A 23,123-nucleotide genomic window follows, 5' to 3' on the forward strand; every position below is an offset into this window, starting at 1 on the left:
CCATTGTCATCATGAACACTATCAACTACATAACCATGGTCAAGAACCTCCTTTGCAATGACAGCTACCACATATTACCTAGAGACCCGACATCATCCTTTCAGGATCTCATAGCCCCAATCATCCATGAGGCCGAGGCTGAGGGATATATTAGTGCCTGCGAGGCCTCCTTTCTATCCCCGCCTCACCCCCAGATCCCGGCTTTGTATGCCTTCCCCAAGATCCATAAGGACATTGTCCTACCACCAGGGCGCCCTATTGTTTCTGGGATCAGTTCAGTTTTGGAACCTTTATCTCAGTTCGTAGATTTTTTTCATCAAGGATCAGATTCCTAAAATGGCCAGCTACGTAAAAGATTCCAAAAATATGCTAATTCTATTAGACACACTCCAATACAATCTGGAAGAAGAATGGCTGGTGACGATCGATATAGAATCCCTCTACCCATATACCCCAACAGGGCCACCCTATTTGCTCCTAGAGGCAGTACCGCTAGTCCTTTCAAGTCTCATTATACATCAGTCTTGAAAGGATTACGCAGAAATTCATTAAATTAGAGAGACTCTCCAAGAGAGAAATTTACAAATATTGGGAACATGCTTCATTAGCCAACTATCTTGAGAATTATATTATTCCCTGATGTTTAAGAATCCCTATCATTCCCAATTTTGAAAAATATGAAGATACAGATTTGGCTGAAAAATGGGAACAAAACTTAAGCTCTAGTTCAAAAACAATGTTAGAACTACTTATAACACATACAACTAGGGAACATAAGAGTGATTGAGCAAATCAATATTGTTTAAGAAATTAAGATTATGAATATTGTGGAAACTACCAAACAAAAGAATTTTGAAAAAATGAATTAGATCCTCAGAAAGTACCCGGATGATATCAAGATGAGGAAATTTAGAAAATTCTTTTGCGATGACAAAGATTACAGATTAGACAGAATTTACACATTCCAATCAAAATATAATTTGGGCCCTAGATCCAAACCTAGTTCTGCACATACTACACCTGCTAGTTCAGATCCGGAATCTGAGGAAGAATTACTTGAAGATAATGCCAATAGTGCCACTAAAGAAAATAGGGCAGAACCAGACAATTGTTGTGTTAGAAGAAATAAAGCAGACACAAAAAGGGAGACCAAAGATCTCTCAACTACAAACAAGTAATATTCCAAACACAACCCACTGTCCTTACATCAACTTCCAACGCCACACAAGGGGTCGGCAGTGGTGGAAACGCAAGTGGAAGTGGCAATTCCAATGTGGGCTCAGGCCGCCCGGGGATTCCAACGAGATCGAGCATGAGGAAGAGACTAGCCGAACAAAATAATTAGATCTAGTTGTTAATCTATCTAATCACAATCTAACCAGATCAGAAATTTCAGTTCACAATAAGGGACTTTCCTTTGCTCCTGACAGTGATATTAATTTTGTGGATTTCCAGATTTACTTGTTTAAGTTTGTGCACAAATTAAAATTTAAAAAATTCTTTGTAACTGAAGTATGTTGTTTTTCTGCTAAAACTATACCAGAACCCCCAAGTACCTTGACTTTATCAGACCTCAAGAATATTGAGATTTTGACTTCACTTAAGCAGGAGTCCAACATGAATTTGGATATCATTTGTTTAGATTTAGGGGTAAATCCTAGACACCTTACGATTAAAGAACTCAAACCTTCTTCCAAATGTATTCCTCAACTATATCTGAGAATGTTATTGACATTTTCTACAAAGCAATGATTAAGGATATACATACCCGAATGGAGAGACTTAAAATTAAATGTGCCAAACCGAGATTCAATTTGAGCAGAGAAGAATTTAAAGCTTTAAACTCTTTGGCAGAAGACCATTCAATCACTGTAAAGGAAGCTGACAAAGGAGGGAATGTAGTTATACTGAATACTGTTGATTACATACAAATGGGTATGGCCCATTTGACAACTCCACACTGTTACAAACTACTCAAATCCAATCCCACAAAGAGGATAGTTACTCAATTACTGGATGTTATGTCCAAATGGTACAGTATAGGCCTTTCAACTAATGAGGAAACAAATATCCTTTTGATCACAAATCCCACAATGCCCACAATTTATTTCTTACCGAAAATACACAAAATGTACCAGCAGCTACCTGAGGTGAGACCAATAATGAGTGGTATTGGTTGGGCCACTGAGGGCCTCTCACAGTACCTAGACAAAGCTTTAAAACCATATGTTGTGAAAATGCAATCATACATAAGAGACAGTACCCATGTACTCCAGTTCCTAAAATCTGTTGAATGGAAATCTGACTATTTACTGGCTACTTTAGATGTATCTGCATTATATACCAGCATTGGGCATGACCTTGCAGTTGGGGCTTTAGAATTCACATTTCAAAATTTTTCAGCATCTTATTGGAAACATGTTGAAAGGTTAAAGGATTTTTTGAATTCACTTTACCCAATAATGTTTGTCTTTTCAACAGTCAATATTTCCTACAGGAGAGGGGAATGGCCATGAGAGCCAAGTTTGCACCTGCCTAGCAAATGTATTCATGTCTCAATTTGAAGAAACACATTTACCAACACAACACTTTTCAAGAAAACATCATTAAATGGAAAAGATTCATAGGTGATATTATCATTTGGAAGGGACCATTAGGAACTTTCAAAGAACTTGTTGATCATATCAACTCCAAAAAGTTTGGTATTACACTATCTGGACATGCGAGTACTTCACAAATTGATTTTTTGTACTTACATATTTTCATTCAAAATTACTACACATACCAGAACATACCGCAAGCCTACTGAGGTTAACTCAGTGTTACATGCTGACAGCAATCACCAACGAAGTACCATCAACAATATTCCGGGAGGGGAATTCTACAGAGCACGGAGGAACTGCAGTCTGGTTACTGATTTTAAACGGGAATGCAAACTACTAACACATCGATTTACAGTTAGGGGCTATCACCCGAATATTATTCAGAAAGCAGTTAACAAATATGCTCAAATTATACAATCAGACTTGCTTGTTAACAGTAAAAAAGACAAAACACAGCCGCAACACATTGCTATTATCACTCAGTTCTCGAAAGACAGTGGTCTACTTTATAAATTGGCAGCCAAGCTTTGGGATATTTTAAAGCTAGACTTGGCACCTTCTTAACCGATTATCCCAAACTCACATTCACCAAAGCACACACTATGAAACAAAAACTTTGCCCATCGTTTCTTGATCCAACACCACCTCAACAAGGTAACTGGCTACAAACAGGCCGTGGCTTTCATAAATGTGGCAACTGAAATCAGTGCAAATATGCAGTAGATAGTGTCAAAAATCCAATGATTTGTTAAATGAAAGTTTGATTTCTGATTTTATCAACTGTAAAACCAGCTATGTGGTATATGCTATTATATGTGTATGTGGAAGACACTATATAGGTAGCACTATCAGACAGCTGCGGGTACGCATCTGAGAACATTTATTAACTTTAAAGAATTCAGATCCGAAATTGCCTCTGGCCATTCACTGGCAAAAAGAGCATTAATGGCCAATTTAGATGATCTACGTTTCGTTGGTCTGATGAAAGCCAACAGGGGAAAAAGGGGAGGCAATCTACAGTTAAAACTGTGAAAAATGGAATTCAAACTCCTATGCCTTTTAAGGTCTACAGAGTGCGGTCTAAATTCAGACCATGAAATGTATGTGTTTCTGTAATTAGTGAATTGATTGCGAATAGTGAGAAGCCATTCAGTGTCCATATTACATTGATCACGGTATGAGACTTTATTCAATCCTGAGGAGTGTACAGCAATGATACTCTTTCATATTTTAACATTACTAATAGCAATACATTTTCAATGGGCCGCTTGTTCAAGTATAGATGAATCAGATCGATTTCCGAAATTAGTTACTTTCCAATTAGTAACACTATATTTGGCATGTTTCAGAGGATATTATCCATTATTAATAAACTCTATAATCACTCATGTTAATACGGGCACCACTTTTAATTATGTTTCTAGTTCATTGTGATACTCCTACATGTTCCCATATTAAATGGTTAATATATTGTCAAAAACTTGTTTACTTTAATCCAGACTATGTCAAGATTTAGAAGATGAATGACGGCTTGTTTATCTATCATGTCACGTGCATCATTAGCATGTCCTCATCACGTCGCAGATGCAGCGTCCATTTGTGATAAAAATGTATGTTAACATCATGGAGACGGGTACTCAGTAAATCATATGATGACTTATGACAATACGGATACCACTTCTAACGTTTTCTTCAGATTTCTTCATTTTTTGACTGGATCCCCTTGCACAGACATCAGAGATTATGCCTAATTATATATTAATAGATAGTAATCACCAATATTACTCTCCTATTCCCAATGCATATTTTGCGTCATAATTGCGGCTATATGACGCTTTGTTTACTCATGACGTCACGCGCACACTACGCGTGACATCAACCGGCCGCTGCCGCGGCGTCCATTTGATGCCAAACACTATACTAACAGCATTGCGAGGGACACCGCGTTCATGGACGGCAAGCGACAGACAGATTTTTTGGGGGATATAACCCCTTATATATTAAGGATGCTGGATTAACCTTACTAAATAGGTAAGTTTTAACATTCAAATTGTGTGGTTTTACCATGCTATCCAATACCACTAATTTCGGGCAATCTTTAATAGATTCTCATAATCCTATTAGACACACTCCAATACAATCTGGAAGAAGAATGGCTGGTGACAATCGATATAGAGTCCCTCTATACCCGTATACCCCAACAGGAGACACTAGAGATGCTCAGTGGTCTACTGCACTCAGGCATCGAGCTACACAGAGTACCACCTGACTTCATTCACCAACTGGCTGAAATAGCACTGGCTAAAAACTACTTCCTGTTCAAAAATACTTTCTATCAACAAATTTCAGGTACGGCGATGGGGGCCACTTTTGCCCCCAGCATCGCCAACCTTTACGTTGACCTATTCGAACAACAACACATCTTTCCTGATGCCAACCCATACATTTCCCAATTGGCCGCGTGGCGTTGGTATATAGATTACGTTTTTGGCATCTTCAAAGTGTCAGAACAGGAACTAGTCTCATTCCATGCTTGGCTCAACTCACTGAACCTGCCTCTGAAGTTCCCTCTGGACAAAGACAAGCACAGGACCCACTTTCTCGATCTGGCCATTTCAGCCACCAATGGGAACCTGGTTTTGTGTGTCTATAAGAAAATCACAGATAGGAATTCCCTGCTTTGTTACTCTAGTTACCACCCCAAAGCACTTAAAGACAATATCCCCTTCGGGCAGTTCCTACGGTACTGGAGGCTGAGCACACAGACTTCTGTCTACACTACACAATCTAAACTACTCCAAAACCAACTGGTAGAAAGAGGATACCCCAACAAGATTGAAGAGACCTACAAAAGAGCCAGAAACAATCCCAGGTCAGTTACTCTAAAACAACATACCAAACAGGAGAAACCCACAGGCTTTACCGCAGTCTTCAGCTATTCGCCCCTCTTGAACAAAATAAAAAGGGAAATTAAGAGACTATGGCCTATCTTGAATACACGGAACAGCAATATACCAGTCCCACGGTTTGCACTAAAAAGACAACTTAACCTGAGAGACAAAATAGTAAAAACCCTGCCACACACTACACCCACAGTTGTATCCAGCCAATGCACCCTCTGGAACACATCACCCGCTAAGGGCCATGCCCCATGTGGAAACTGCTCCATGTGCACCCAGACCTCCACGACCACTGAGATAGATATAGGGTGGAAGACCCCCCTGGAGGCAGAATACATTCACCAATTGCAACTCTAAGGGTGTAATCTATATGATCACATGCCCCTGTAATCTCAGATACATAGGCATGACCACCATGTCAGTCCGCACACGCATGATTGAACACGGATCATGCATACAAACCAACAAGCTAACTGCTCCTCTAGTACCACATTTTGCAGCCGAGGGACATGCTACGGATAATTTCAAATGGACCATTATAGAGAAAATCACCCCACCTGCAAGAGGGGGCAACTTCCACAACATCTTAATCAGGCATGAACAGATGTGGATTTTTAGACTTAACACTTGTTCCCAAGGCCTTAATGAAAAGTATTCAATGGCATGACCTAGCGGTGCTGACATAGATCCCACCACTGCCCTTTTCCATCCAAATGGTACTTTGTGCTATCACATAGCTGTACTTTCCTCTCACATGACACATTTTCATTATCAGAGGCATTCTTGCCTAGTCCTTCGGCTTTCCTTCCGACTGGTTTACACTCCCACTCCTCCACCTTTTTGGGGAGGTCCCCCCATTGCCAGCTGTCCATTTTGGATACACCTACCAAGTGCCTATCCCTGGGCCCCCCCCCTCCACCAGCCCAGGACCCATTTCCTTGGTCTTTTATTGTTCCCTCCCCACCCCTTCCCCTGGCTGCCCACATATGGGTTTTGAACCATGCATACATTATCTGCATCACACAGCATGCCTTTGACCAGAACCAGCTGCTCGATTGCGCTCTACCTAGTTTTCGGGAGGCGATCGGGCGCAGTATGTGTAGTAATCATACACACGCTCTCTTCTGCACGTTGCCTCAATGCCCGCCTGCGTCAGAAGGACACAAGCACGACCACGTTGCTGCCTTGTTTCTAAAGGCAATCAGGCCCCCCCCCCGAGCATACGCCTTTTGAGCTGTACAACGCTGTACAGCAGCCGGCATATACGGAGCCCCTCGGAACAAAAAATCAGGTAATTACTGGGTCATCTGCAGCCTACAACTCTAGGCATTGGTTCTTAGAACATAGTTGACCTCCACCCACAATGTTTCTTATTTCAGCCACTTGACGAGACAAGAGCCGCTCTCCTCCTCCAATGCCCCCGTGCAGAGGTAACTGTGCTTTTTCCCGCTGTTCCCCCACGTAGGCACCGCATGGCTACCGTATTATAGATAGAGCATGCCTCCCCCAGGGTTTGGGTTCCCAGCTCAGCACGTGATCAGCCTACCCCACCACCCCTCACCTTCCCTTGATGAGTTCTATTTCACCGTTGATCAGGCACCAGTAACTTTCCTGTAACTATTCACCAATTCATTTTGTTTGCTCTTTTCTTTCCTCCACCTTGATGTAGGACACCCACCACTCCCCATGGGCTAGTAGCATGTGCCTACAACAACCTAATTCCTTGTTCTCTACACCCCCCGCCACTCTTTGGTCTCTCCAACAGGAGACGCTTGACCATCGAGTTCAGCCATTCTGAACTTACTTATTTGTTTTGATACTGGAATCACACTCCTGATGAAGATGGCTCAAACCATGGACGCCATTGAAACCGGTCGACCCCTGTGGTCATGAGGGCTCTCTTAACCCATAACAAACATCTCCAACAAGAGGAAAGAGATATTGTTGTATAAATCACTCATTTGCACACTCACATTGACAGAGTGAGCAGGTTTTATAAGAGCCTCTTTTAGCCCCCCCGCCTCTCGGCTGTCTTTTACCTTGCCTTGTTTTTAGGCTATTCCATTTTTGCACCATTGCATTTTCTACTAATGCGACCTACGGGCGAGATTAAAGTTGATACATAGTATGAAATACAATCAGTTGACCTGCTTGCAGGTTAGGATTCAGTTTAGGCAGATACAGAATCGAATCCACAGTCCTGTATGTATACTGCTAAAAATACCCACTTGGAATTGCCTTCAATATTTGTTAGTAGAAAGAAGAGATTTTTTTATGTGTTATTTGCTCTCAACTAGACGGATGCCACTAGTATAGAAGGTTAGGTTTAGTCCTCTGCTCTATCACTATTAGATAGGCGTTACAACACATGCCACCTAGGGACAGGCACCCCCATTAAGGACAGGGTGTTCTTCCTTAGGGTGAGTTACGCATAGATGGGTGACCCTCATCGCATCTCGAGTCTGAGCAATCTTATACCTAATTTTTTGACTTACCTATGCAGTAGAATCACTTTCCTCCTGTAAAACCATTGTTTTCATGCTACCCCTACTTTTCATGGCACCGGTAAAGGACACATGTGGGTGGACAGCATAACTAGTTCAGAGGACACAACCCCTTGGGTTGTTTTGAGGTTGGCAAGCTTTCTCAAATATTTGGCTACCAGGATTTTACTCAGTTTGTCATGTTCCCAGTGTAGATGCTTACTTACAAGACTTCATATTGGGATTTAGTTTTCCAGGGAATATTTTGCAACAGATTGCTGGATGAACACCTTTTATACTTTGGCAGCATATGTATTGGATTATTTCCTCTCTGGTTATTTTTCTGGTGTTCATTACCTTTTTGTAAAGCCCAATGTGGTTTTGTTTTGAGCACTATCATTTAAGAAGTAGGTCTATTCAACTACATTTGTACATTTCACTTTAAGGCATATGTTCACTTACTGTGCATATATTCTGTGGTGCCAGCTTTTTATTTTCACTATGGGGCAAAAGTACCTGGGCATATGTTATTATTGCAGTTGATCTTTTTTTCTCTTGTATGTGCTGCTTACATGTGGTTAGTTGGGGTTGTGCAATGTATGACAACAGTCACTAAGAGATCAGACATAATTACATTATGTGATCTTCTGCAAATAATATAATCACACAGGGCATTAACTAAACACATTGGTAGTTCTCAAAGCCTGCAATGATTTATACATAATACAAATAGATATGTTTACAGCTACAGTGACATCAGGGGTGAAAAATCACTAGTGGGCCGGATCTCCCATCCATGCAATAACCAGGACCGACCCGGCTTAGCTTCAAAGTGAGGAAAAGGCCAGCCCATTCTGGCCATGGTGCCTAATAAGTGTTGCAAAGTTCCAAGACCACTTAGAGCAACATGGCAAAAGGGAGCCAGCCCCTTTCTCACTTTGAAGCTTAGCAGTACTGTACATATATTCATGGGTGCCGGCTTTTGATTGTCACTATGGGTGAAGAAGTACCTTAGTATATGTTATTCTTGCAGCCGGTCATATTTTCCCCATTGCCCTGCTGCTTAAATGTGGTTAGTTGGGGTTGAGCAATGTATCGCACCAGTCACCAAGAGACCTGCCAGAAAAAAGGAGCTTGGAGCATGGGACAGGACATTTTGGTGCGGCCCCGTTTAGACATGCCCAGTTAGACGCAGCCTGTTCAGCACAGGGACCTCTCACCGCAAGGATGTTTTGGTGCGAGAGGTCACAATTGGCATGAACCTTGAGGCACTTTCCATTTGTTATTCTAGATTGAACAGGAAAAAACATTTATTTACTGCAACATTATAAAACAGGATGGACATGTATTACACTATTGACAACATTATAAAACTGAAAACATGAAATAAAACACACATTTGTGTTGAACGCTGCTTTCAAGAATCCTGGCCTGCTTGAGCTCGAGACGCAGCACCTAACCACTATGCTAAAATGATATTATTGTTTGGATTCTCCCAAGTTTCATACTTAGCCTTTTACAATTGGAAATATCAAATTGTAGGCTAAGTATGAAATATATGCACCATGAAGTACTAGGCAATTGTGGCATAGTGGGTTGAATGCTGGTCCTTTAACTCTCAGGGTTCAATATTTTTAAAAAGAAAATGTAAAACAGTATATTTTTGTATTCCGTATTCTGGACTATGTAGTCTTAACAAGCATGCCTTTGATCCATGTGGCCTCCTTCATGGAAACATTCACCCAATCACGGCATGATTTAAAGAAGGTCTTTTGAGCAGCACCATCAATAGATAATAGCTACGCGTCTTCCATTCCACGTGAGCCAGCGCAAACAAGACTTTCTTTGCAGCTCAAGGGAGGGGCTTGCCACACAGTCCCAGTATTCCCTTAATAGATTGCGCTACTTTTAGACTTTAAAACTGTCAGGGGCTGTAGATACCACTCCTCTACAGCCCCTTATTCTCACTTTCTCCACTTTTCCTCGCTCTCATGATTCTACTATACGTACCTACTCCAACAACTTACAGATCCCCTACTGCAAGCCAACCCAAACAAATGCAGGTGCAGGAGAAATCGTGATTATAGCAAAGTCACATGTGTTGTATATATTGTTATATACCACACCTCCCTTGTTTTTGGAAGATGATCATTCAGATTTAATTTTTACTTTGCATTTCGGGACTTGTAGTAGACGACACTTGGACAAAAATACTACAAGTCACAAAATGCACAAAAAAAAGCACAATAACTGGATGGGCATCTTCCGAATTACATGGAGATATGCACACACGTGCACAAACCCACACACATACAAAACCACACACACCGATACTGAAAACCTACACACAATGTGTGTCAATGCTTACATAAATACACAAGTGCACATGCATTCGCCCACACTAACACTTGCCATCACAGAGAAAATGCACCCTGCATGCACAATTGCTCACACACACCTTCATACCATGTAAACACAGATGCTCAAATCAAACACACACACACATTGCATGTACACGCTGTCATATGACATGCACAACCTCACACCACACGTCCCCCCTACAAAGCACATATATTCAAAAAGTGGACTACACCGTCTCTGGGCATTATTATAAAACAGAAAAAATGAAATAAAAAATTTTTAAAAAATCACATGCATGCTCAACACTGCCATTGGAGAATACTGGCCTGCAGGATTTTGAGATGCAGCACTTAATCATTATGCTACAATGATGTTATCGCTTGAATTCTCACAAGTTTCATACTTAAACTTTTACAATTGATAATATTAAATTGTAGGCCAAGTGTGAAATGTATGCCCAGTGAAGCGACAAGCCATTGTAGCCTAGTGGTTAAATGCTGAGTCTTGAACTCTGGCAGACCAGTGTTCAAGGATGTATGTTTTTTCTATTTTTTTCTTTAATTGAATTAAAAGAAAAGCAACACAACTAGGAGGTGGCAAGGTTTGTTGCAGTGCAGTCCTGTGATCTTATTTGGCATGAAGGCATTTAGACGTTGCTGCAATGTCAGCCACGTCCACACATCCCTCGTGCCAAAATAACTGTGCCGGAAAGGCTTTTGTGATGAAAAGGGTGCAGCGAAATGGGTGCTGCAGCAGAATGGCTGTGCCAAATTGGTGTGCAGCAAAATGACAGTGGCGAAAAGGGCTGTACCACTTGGAGCATGCTCCTTTACCAAAGTGTGTGGTACATGGCAAATCATTTAGTCTCACTGCGCATTGCCTAAAAACATTGAGTTCTCAAAGCCTGAAATCCATAGTCCATGGCTAGTGGTCTGGTAGCATTTTACCGAAGACCATGCTAGCGGTGTCTGGAAGCATTTTTAAAAATCTATGGAACAACAAAACCCTTGAAATTCAAGGAAACAACTTTAGTTACAGGGAAATTCAGCTAACCTTAACGTCATGCCTGTAAGGATATATGGCATGTTACAGCACAGAGTACAGTACTACTGCACAAGTAGCATTTTTTTTTTTTGCAGCACCACCACAAGGGTGCGGTGCATTGCTATATGGGTTAGCAGATTAACAAGGAAAGACAGGCTATTCAGTCAAAAAACGATTTTAACATGTAAGATGCAAAGCTATTTTTACAGTTAAAAGCACACGTGTTCATTTAAAAATGCACACTATTTTTCACCTGAAATGCCTATATTGCTAGAGACACATTTGAAAATTAACAGCTAATCTATTAACAATTAACCTGACTAATAAAACCTTATTTTAATATAACCCACTAATAAAATGTGTTCTCTACTGCAGAATTAGGCATACTTTGAAAACCATTTAAATGAGTCTGCAGATTTTTCTCTTCTCTGCATGATTCTCCGTGTTGTTGTGCACAGTAACTGCAGGAGGAAGGAAGTCAGATTTGCAACAATTGCAAATGTATAAGCGAAGCTATTGTTAAAGAGTAGGAGGATGAGAGATGATGGATTTCATTGGAACACGTCATAAAGAGGGCTGAGAGGAAAGTTTTAGTGGGCAGTAGCAGGGAAAAAGACGGGGGGACATCTTTCTGCACTACTGGGGAGAAGACCTGGCTGTGGGGGTGTCCTGCTGCAGTCGAGACTGGGGAAAGCTGAAAGAATTACATTTCCACTGGCAGAGGCTGTCCTATCTGAAAAAGCTGAGAATTCCAGGCAATGACCCCGGCTTGAGAAGGCAAGCGTCCCTTTTCGTTGGAGTTAAGCCAAGAGAGCCACATTCACAGAGAGAATCCTCTAAACAGATAAGGTAATTACCTAACTGGGGGAGCTGTGTGTGTGCACGAAAGTATGCAGTCAGTGTAGAAAAATGAAAGTCCCGTGCGTGTCTTAATCAAGTGCTACTGTTGCAATTTAAGTTCTGTTCTCCGCCACTATAATTGCAGTGTGTCATTGAAAATGCTTTGATTGTTCCCTTTTATTGCTGTAAAAAATGAGATCATGTCTAAATGCAAATTTTATAATACAGAAAATATTTGAAAACAGACGGGTGGTTTATTTTCTATTTACCATTACAATGCCAATGATGTGGAGAGATTTTTAAACAGTGCAATGGTCATTTTAAGACAGATGTGTGTATGTCAGAATCAGTATGAATAATTGTGAGTGACTATAGTATAACTTGTTGGAGGTACATGAGCCAACGGGAAGAGAGACTCTCTGAACATAGCTCCCTACCGTATATAAGGTAGTGGAAATTACCACAAGACTACCACATATAGCTCTCTGTCGTAAATAAGTCAGTGAGTTTGCCCATGGTGGCGCACCAACACTATCCCTGGAAATTGTGGTTTCCCTAGAATGCAGGTCTGAGGTCTCTCTAGTGATCACACGAAAAATCTAAGCGAAGATAAGGGATTCTGGACATTGGGGCCACAAATAAAACAAGGGAATTATGCTCACCAAAATACCACCAACCACGTATACCAAATATGCAGGTCTGGGTGCTGAAATAATGCATGTCCATTGTATTATTGTTGCACATGGCCAAATCTGAATACAAAGAGTGATTATTGCTAAGTTATTTCTCGGCGGTAATAAAATACCGTCAGGCCCCAAATCTCCACAAAATACCCTACATATTTATGGTGCGTTGCAGGCCGGGAAAGTGATCATAGAGTACCTACTGGGCGTGGCAAGAGTGTCTCACACTGCCATTTGCACATTAAAGGGAACCCATTTTATAATAGCAGTGTGCCACTAAAAACGAATTTCAGAATGTCACAAAGGGAAACCACATTCTCAGATCTAGTGCAATATTTAGAGGCAAAGTTATTTGCACATGGGAATTGGTCTTCGAACAGTACCTTAGAATGGAGTAACCGCATTCAGGGTGAGGTGCAGAAAGAAAAACTAGACCATATTTTTGCAGAAGGCAGCATAATTCAGGTCTGCCTTACAAGATTATTGAATGCAGCCGATAAAAGTGCAGAGAAAGACTGTTTAATACGGCTATGCGGCAAAATATGGTTTATTTTAAACAAGTCACTGCGAATGCAAGAGAATGATACTCAGCTAATTAACAGGTTAAAGACTGAATTAGATGGGGCAAGTAAAAATTACCACGTTAGATCTCACATCTGGATATTGGTGTGTGCCATTGGCAGAGGAGATACAACACCTATTTTCCTTTACATTTGACAGGACTCAATATGCCTGGCTTAGAGCTCCGTTCGGGTACATCAATAGTGGGAGTGAATTTGGCATATTTTTGAGAAAGGCCATGCCGGATGCAGCGGAAAGAGGGACAATAGTTTATGTGGATGATGTCTTGATAAAAAATGAAAACCTTAAAAGCCATTTTGATGAAATAAGACATGTGCTTGGCCAATTGCAGAAAGCAGGCGCCAAAGTATCTTTGCAAAAAGCACAATGGTGCAAGAAAAAAGTGAACTTTCTAGGGCATGAAGTGACTGAACATGGGCTAAATCCACAAAGGAAGAAAATAGAGGCCATACAAAGATTAAAAGATCCTAAAAATGTGAAAGGAGTAAAAAGTTTATTAGGGATGACAGGCTATAACAGAAAGTTCATTGAGAATTATGCAGAAATCACTCAACCATTGACTAAACTGCTTAAACTAAATACTCCCTGGAGATGGGAAAGAGAGCAATCTGATGCAGTGGCTAGATTGAAGGAATGTCTTGTAAAGGCACCATGTTTAGCATACCCCATAAAGGATAGGGATTTCTTTATAGAAATAGGCTTTTCTGAACATTGTATGTCAGCAGTGTTATCACAAAAACACGATTTGAATCACAAAACCATTGCATATGCAAGTAAGGCATTTTCCCAAGTTGAAATGAAATTTAATGAATGCGAGAAGGCCCTATTAACCACTGTGTGGGCGCTACAACATTTTCGCCCCATTGTTCAGGGAGAAAAGGTGATTATTGAAACAAATCATCAACCTTTGCAATTTTTAGAGAGTAAAAGAATTAGATCAGGCAATCTAGCGCAATCCAGAATCACTTCATGGACGCTGGCATTACAAGGTTTTCCCGTAGAAGTAAGATATGGACAAAATAAAAAGAGCCCAATTGCTCAAGGGTTAGCTGACTTACATGACTGTGCAGCTGAACAAATACCAAATGAAATGGAAGTGGAAGCTGGTTTGCAGGAATTTGAACAATCACCACACAAAGCTTTTGATGAAAAAACATGCAAGGATTTGCCAACTGTATATGTGGATGGTTGTGCTTTTCACATTGAAAATGACAGTAATAAACAATTAGTGGCAGGAATAGGAAATGTCTGGTTGAAATGTGAAGGCGTTCCTAGTATAGGGATGAGGATTGGAGATAGGAGCAGTCAGGTGGCGGAATTGGCAGCCATCTATAAAGCAATTGCTACTGCAGTTGATAAAAAGTTCAGTGAAATTGTCCTGGTGACTGATTCTGACTATGCACGGAATAGCTTTGTGGAGTATTTGCCTGGTTGGAAAGCAAGAGGCATGGTTACATACAACAAAAAGCCACTTAAACATGGAAAAATGATACAAGCCATAGACAAATTGGTGTCAGAAAATAATTTAACAATATACTGGAGAAAAATTCGTGGGCATTTAAAAACACCAGGAGAGGATAAGGAGGGAAATGATAAGGCAGACCATCTGGCTGAGATTGGGGCTGTGATGGGAGAATTGCTACCTATTGATTATTTAATGGGTGAAATACAAATTGATGCAGTCACACGTTCTAAAGCACCAAAGGAGGTAGATCAACCGGTGGTGCAGTGGAGTCATGACACGCCAGACCAAGATTTGATTGAGGCACAAAAGAATGATCAAATTTTGGGAATCTATTATAATCATTTGATAGATCCTAAAAAAAATCCTTTAACAGAAAATGATTGTATGGGAAAAGAAGAGTTGAGGGTGTTATTAAAGAACAAAACACGAATTAGATTACAGGATGGGCTCATGATTAGAGAGTCCATAACAGGGCAAATACAGTGGGTAGTACCCCTTTCATTCAGAGGACTAATGCTACACCATGCACACGATGCCATAACTGCAGGCCATAGAGGTTCACAAAAGACATTAGAAATACTAAAAGATTATGCTTACTGGCCACATATGTCCCAAGATGTGGAATTATATACTAGAGGATGTCTAGTATGCGCCCAATTTAAACCTGCTTCACCAATGCATAGAGCACCATTGATGAAAAGAGGCCTAACTCTCCCATGGTCAGATTTGCAAATAGACTATGTAGGTCCTTTAAAAAGGTCAAGCAGGGGACACCGCTATATTTTGAGTGTGGTATGTTTGATGTCAAAGTGGATTGAGTGCATTCCCGCACCAGATTGTAGTGCGCAAACAGCAGCCACATTGCTGGTGAACCATGTGTTCTCAAGGTTTGGGTTGCCACAAAGAATTGAGTCAGACAGAGGAAGTCATTTCACAAGTACTCTAATGAGTAAGGTATGGCAAATACTAGGTGTGAAAAGGAAACTACATATCGCATATCGGGCGGCGTCGTCAGGTACAGTTGAAAGAAGCAATAGGTCTGTTGTGGACATTTTAAAGAAATTTGTGGCAGAAGCAGGTTCCAGCTGGGATTTGCGTTTACCATTGGTTTTGATGGCAATCAGGTCGACTCCTACCAAAGCAACAGGTGTTAGCCCCCATGAGGTCTTAACAGGTAGGAAAATGGTGTTACCACAACACCTACTATACAGAACACATGAGCAAACTCTAGTGAGTGCATCCACAGTTCATGAATATATTGATGAACTGAGGAGGCATTTGCAACATGCATTTGCTTTTGTGCAGAGAAATCTGGAAAGAGCTGCTGACAGTGCTAAGTCATATTATGACAAAAAGACATCAGTAAAGGAATACAATGTAGGGGATCAGGTGTACAAGTTTCATTTTGGAAAAAGTAAACAGAAAAATTCTAAATTTCTGGCAGCCTGGCAGGGGCCATTTCGAATTATAGATAAAGTCTCTCCTGTAGTGTATAAAATTTTGAAAAAGGAAGGTGAAACAGCAATAGAGCAGTTTGTCCATGTAAATCAAATCAAACCATGCCATCCCAGACATGAGATCAGGCAGCTTGAGCATGTGGAAACGGATAGAGTCCCTTGAGAAAATAAATGGGTGTGATCAGGAGGCAGTGACAAAGAAGTTAAAAAAAAAAAAAAAAAGTTGATTGTTAGGATGGCACATAAACACTGTAATATATGTGAAAATATATAATAAATAAATAAATAAATAAATAAATAAATAAATAAATAAATAAATAAATGCACATATAACGGAAGCTCGTGGTTGGTGTGCAGAGAGAAAGTGTATTAAATATTGAATGCTGTTTTATATGTGTTTGTTTTCTTTTAAACTTTGTTTAATTTCAAAAAAAAAAAAAAAAAAAAAAAAAAAAAAAAAAAAAAAAAAAAAAAAAAAAAAAAAAAACGAAGTATTTTTACCGAGCATGTTTTATTTTTGGCAAAAGGATGAAGTTAGTATTGTGCTATGTACTTAATCTGTTTATTTTCTATTTTGATTTAGACGATTAACATTATTTGATCGGAGGTTCCGGGACCAGAGGCCACGGGAGACGATGGAGTCCTGGAGACCTCGAGGACGGATTCCGGGAAAGCCCCAAAGAGGGGTGAAGACCAAGGCTACAAAGCGATCAGCATTGAAGATGATACCGATGACATGTTTAACGATAGTGATATTTGGAGGGATCTTCAAGAATTCAGAAGCACAGGTTGTCATTGAACCTGGACCAGCATCTGGTATCGCGGTAGAAGAAGCACCAGGATTCATCATGAGTGATAGAAGGATGATTTTCCAAAATATCTACATACCATTGAATCCTGAGATTTTGATTGAAAAACATTTGAACAATACCGGAATTAAGATTGAACAGACTAAAGAGTGGCTGGAAATAAGAAAAGAGGACGCTAAGCAGTCAATAAGAGATATATTAATGCAATTGGAAAAAACATTCGTGAATTCAGCAGACATTAAGAAGAAGAGAGGAAAGAGAGGTGCGGTGATGCTCGCGATATCAATGGTAATGTCTATAATTGGAGCAATAATAGGTACTACAATATCAACAGCCAATTCTATTTCGGTAGGAACACTGAGTACTAAAGCACAACAACTGAGTATTGACCTAGAAATAATACAAAAGACATTAGATGGAATTAGAGGGGGACTGGATGAACAAGTAAGGTTCATAAATGAAACTGCAATCATTCTAAATGAACAAGCGGATGTGATGCAACGGGCGACTAAAATAATACTTAAGCATGACAGAACTTTAAATGAAATATTGAACATAATGAGTCCTGTTGATAGACTATTAACGAATTATATGAGAGAAGTTCAAACTGCAGTTTCACAATTGATTCAAGGACATATTCCCTTGTATTTTGTTTCGCAGGATATCATTCGGCAAATGATAGAAAGATTGACCAGGAGGGAAATTGACCTTATACAGATAAGAATTGCATTCGAAATGGGGAATGCAATGCCGTTATATGTGGACTTGGAAAGACTAGAGATCGGATTTTTGCTATGCATCCCATTTGTAGCCCCTGAACTTATTTATCAAACGAAGTGGGTACACAACGTGGGATTTTGGCAAGAGGACAAATTCATTAAGATTAAGACTCCAGAAGTGGTGGCATTTCAGTCATGGGAACCTGAAGTTTATTTAATACCAAACCTGGAAACATGTGTAACATTTAAAGAACAAAATTATATGTGTCCAGGTAAACCGTTTGTTCCTGATGCCACAGATGCTATTTGTGGATTGAAATCTGACCCAAGTATATCAGAGGGATGTGAAGTGATTATTAGTAATATGGGGAGTGAAGAAATGGCACAGGCTAAGATGGTCAGAGGTAAATGGTTGGTCAGTACCTGTTTAAAGAACATGACGGTAGTACATTTAAACCATGGAACATACGTGGTTAAACAGGTAAAATATAATGTTTTTTATTTACAGGTTCCAAAGGATGCAATTGTGTCAATTGGAGGATTAACATTGTTCCATGTAACAAATGATGTTTGGGAAAGCCAAGTGGAAAACATCGATTTTTTTCAAAGGGATACTTTTCCAATAGATCCAGATGTGGAATATTTATTGAATCACAAGGAAAGACATGTTATGAAAATGAATTTGCGAAAAAACAATATTACAATTAGTAATCTGGGCATAATAGAAGTGGAAAGATTTAATTGGGGAACCTGGGGGGAACGCTCAATAGTGGGTTTGGCTATCCTGGTGCTAATCATGGGTGGATGGTTGATTGTGCTATCAGTAAAAATGAAAATGTTACTGATTTTACTGACTACGTCAGGAAGAGAAAGATATCCCAATACACATGCATTTTAAGAGAAAAAGAAAGAACAAGTTGTTTTTAGAGATTGGCTTGGATTAAAGCCAAGTTCTAAAAACAAAAGGAGGGTATATGTAAGGATATATGGCATGTTACAGCACAGAGTACAGTACTACTGCACAAGTAGCATTTTTTTTTTTTGCAGCACCACCACAAGGGTGCGGTGCATTGCTATATGGGTTAGCAGATTAACAAGGAAAGACAGGCTATTCAGTCAAAAAACGATTTTAACATGTAAGATGCAAAGCTATTTTTACAGTTAAAAGCACACGTGTTCATTTAAAAATGCACACTATTTTTCACCTGAAATGCCTATATTGCTAGAGACACATTTGAAAATTAACAGCTAATCTATTAACAATTAACCTGACTAATAAAACCTTATTTTAATATAACCCACTAATAAAATGTGTTCTCTACTGCAGAATTAGGCATACTTTGAAAACCATTTAAATGAGTCTGCAGATTTTTCTCTTCTCTGCATGATTCTCCGTGTTGTTGTGCACAGTAACTGCAGGAGGAAGGAAGTCAGATTTGCAACAATTGCAAATGTATAAGCGAAGCTATTGTTAAAGAGTAGGAGGATGAGAGATGATGGATTTCATTGGAACACGTCATAAAGAGGGCTGAGAGGAAAGTTTTAGTGGGCAGTAGCAGGGAAAAAGACGGGGGGACATCTTTCTGCACTACTGGGGAGAAGACCTGGCTGTGGGGGTGTCCTGCTGCAGTCGAGACTGGGGAAAGCTGAAAGAATTACATTTCCACTGGCAGAGGCTGTCCTATCTGAAAAAGCTGAGAATTCCAGGCAATGACCCCGGCTTGAGAAGGCAAGCGTCCCTTTTCGTTGGAGTTAAGCCAAGAGAGCCACATTCACAGAGAGAATCCTCTAAACAGATAAGGTAATTACCTAACTGGGGGAGCTGTGTGTGTGCACGAAAGTATGCAGTCAGTGTAGAAAAATGAAAGTCCCGTGCGTGTCTTAATCAAGTGCTACTGTTGCAATTTAAGTTCTGTTCTCCGCCACTATAATTGCAGTGTGTCATTGAAAATGCTTTGATTGTTCCCTTTTATTGCTGTAAAAAATGAGATCATGTCTAAATGCAAATTTTATAATACAGAAAATATTTGAAAACAGACGGGTGGTTTATTTTCTATTTACCATTACAATGCCAATGATGTGGAGAGATTTTTAAACAGTGCAATGGTCATTTTAAGACAGATGTGTGTATGTCAGAATCAGTATGAATAATTGTGAGTGACTATAGTATAACTTGTTGGAGGTACATGAGCCAACGGGAAGAGAGACTCTCTGAACATAGCTCCCTACCGTATATAAGGTAGTGGAAATTACCACAAGACTACCACATATAGCTCTCTGTCGTAAATAAGTCAGTGAGTTTGCCCATGGTGGCGCACCAACACTATCCCTGGAAATTGTGGTTTCCCTAGAATGCAGGTCTGAGGTCTCTCTAGTGATCACACGAAAAATCTAAGCGAAGATAAGGGATTCTGGACATTGGGGCCACAAATAAAACAAGGGAATTATGCTCACCAAAATACCACCAACCACGTATACCAAATATGCAGGTCTGGGTGCTGAAATAATGCATGTCCATTGTATTATTGTTGCACATGGCCAAATCTGAATACAAAGAGTGATTATTGCTAAGTTATTTCTCGGCGGTAATAAAATACCGTCAGGCCCCAAATCTCCACAAAATACCCTACATGCCCCCTGTTGCGCAGCCTATGACCACAATGATGACATCAATGATCACATCACAGATGTACATGTTGTATGAGAACACGGATTAGATTTCAAATCACATCACTGGTGAAAACCACCAAATACATTGATTATAACTGATTACATCAATAATGGAATTAGACATAACATAATTTATAGGTTCTCTCATGAAAGGTCTGATTACCTTAACAATTTAGGCCATGGACTTGGCCATGATGAAGGCGTGGGTCACTGGCCAGTACCAAAGGCCATAGCTAGGGGTCAGTTATTGTTCAAACATACCAAGGTGCATGGTTAAAATCCATGATTAGTATCCAATCACTGTTTAAAAATATACAGTGTGCAACATTGAAAGCTGTAGTCAGTGGCCATGGCTAATGGCCATAGCTAGTGTGCATTAATATGTTACAATATACAGTCTGCACAGCCAAAGGCCGTGGCCACTGGCTAGTTTTCTGTTTCTAGTGGCTGGTTAGTGTATATAATATGCAGTGGGCATGGCCGAAGCCCATAGCTATTGGTTGGTTAGTGGTGTATAATACAAAGTGGGCACAGCCAAAGGCCATCACGTATTGCATTTTATTATTTTAAAATATATAGTGGACATGGTCAAAAGATGAACAAACTGATAGAGGACAAGGGCCATGGCTATTGGCTCATATATAGTGGGCACAGCCAAAGATTGTGGCCACTGGCCAATATTGTGCTGAAGTCCATGGCTAGTGCCTGAACAGGGATTATAATATATAGTGGACACGGGTGAAAGCTGTATGCACTGGTAAAGACCAAAATCTATGGTTGGTAGTCTATTAGTGTTTTAAAATATTCAGTGCACATGGGTGAAGGTTGTGACCACTGTCCATAACTGAAGGCCATGACTAGTACTCATTTGTTTGTTAAAAAAATATTTGCCCACACTGACCATGGCTGAAGGCCATGTTGAACGTGATGTCATCAGTGATGTGATCTGTGATGCCATCATTGTGGTCATAGGCTGTGCAACAGGGGGTGCAAAGGTAAGGTAGTTTTAGCTGAATGTCAAGGGTTTTGTTGCATTAGGTTCTAACCTTAACATCCCTGCAACTAAAGGTTTGTACTTGAATATATAGTACAATCTGACAAAGCCCACAAGGGTGAAATGCGTTGTTGTTTGCTGTCTGTGATGTCCACACCTACTTCAATAAAGAAATGACCTAAAGCCTGTGGGAGTTTGAGTAGCTTATTGAATTCATTGGAGTGATTGCCTTTGCACACTAACCTCAACTCATTGGGCAGTATTACAGGTGTATATATGAACGTGTGCGTGAGCAGCAAGATGGAATCTCCATATGAATGCAATGTGTTCATAATACCAAAACAAAGGGCATACTTTGTTTTCTGAATCATTAGAAGACATTATTCCTAGTAGAAATGTGTTGTAGAGCCTTGGTCCAGCGCAGAAGAACCACAAACTCCTACCTCCCTTTGACCGTCTTGGCACCTGGGACTTAATGCACACAGGACACCGTGACCAACACGGGGATAGAGGTTTAGGGTCCACGGATTGGATGGGTACAGGTTAGTAGGAACACCGGATTGAGGGTAAGGAAGCAGTTATGGATGGGTAGGGGGAGTTAGGGTAAACATGCTCCTTGGCTCTTGTTTTGTTGCTGATGGGATGCACTAGCCGAGTGTGAACTCTTGGTGCACCTTAACATTCATACAACATGTACATTCATGCAATCAAGCAGATTCACTCTTGAGGTTTCACTACTCATTTATGCTACACTGATTTATTTCCCCCCAAGCACCTATTTGTTAAATTAAAGCTGTTGTGCTTTGCTCCTTCATATCACAAATTAGTTTGAGTACATTCTATTCGAGTATTGCTTTTTCTTATGGGGGATTCACTCCACAGTGTTGAGTTCCTGTTTTTTCTTTATCCTTCCAGGTTTTTCACATAATATGTTGTTTCCCAAATAAAACTTAACAATTTTATTTTGCTTCTTTGGAATGCAACCTTTATTAAAAATGTAGAGGTGTTGAAGAAAGTGGTCCCAATTACCTCAATACCACTGAAACCGGTCGGCTTCCTTGTGACTAGATTTAAACAATGACGGATCAGAGAAATCCTTCAATCAGGTCATTTTTGGATCTCAACACGAAAAGGGATCGTATAAATTTTACTAAAACAGTAGATTCGGAGTCTTCACCAAGAAATACATCTCAAATCGAAAGAAATAGGAGTTGTTTTTGACTACCTCTGGTCCACACACTCCAAATGATGTTTAACAAATATGACTTATAAAACTGTTTCATGAAGTCTACCTCTCGACTTATATAATTTTTCTTAGTAGCTGAGAGATATTAGATCAACACCTAATTTTTTAATAAAGGTTGCATTCCAAAGAAGCAAAATAAAATTCTTAACTTTTATTTGGGAAACATATTATGTGAAAAACCTCGAAGGATAAAGAAAAAACAGGAACTCAACACTGTGGAGTGAATCCCCCATAAGAAAAAGCAATACTCGGAAAGAATGTACTCAA

The 23,123-nt window shown here is 40.0% G+C and overlaps 2 protein-coding genes across 5 annotated transcripts in view; both read left to right on the forward strand.

Annotated features, from left to right (window-relative positions):
* ZMAT4 (zinc finger matrin-type 4) overlaps positions 1–23,123 on the forward strand; it is a 2,593,958-nt gene that overhangs the window by 1,742,360 nt on the left and 828,475 nt on the right. The gene's annotated exons all lie outside the window — the stretch shown is intronic.
* LOC138491229 (uncharacterized) lies at positions 12,019–19,474 on the forward strand. The gene is made up of 2 exons (XM_069617625.1): positions 12,019–12,240; positions 17,002–19,474. The coding sequence occupies exon 2, from the start codon at positions 17,054–17,056 to the stop codon at positions 18,842–18,844; it is 1,791 nt and encodes a 596-aa protein (XP_069473726.1). The 5' UTR covers positions 12,019–12,240; positions 17,002–17,053; the 3' UTR covers positions 18,845–19,474.

This window comes from Ambystoma mexicanum, chromosome 10, assembly GCF_040938575.1.
Source record: "Ambystoma mexicanum isolate Mex_15411 chromosome 10, UKY_AmexF1_1, whole genome shotgun sequence".
Classification (NCBI taxonomy): Eukaryota; Metazoa; Chordata; class Amphibia; order Caudata; family Ambystomatidae; genus Ambystoma; species Ambystoma mexicanum.

Excerpts from the sequence above, each read along its gene's own strand:
- LOC138491229 (XM_069617625.1), top strand. The coding sequence starts at position 17,054 with ATGGAGTCCTGGAGACCTCGAGGACGGATTCCGGGAAAGCCCCAAAGA.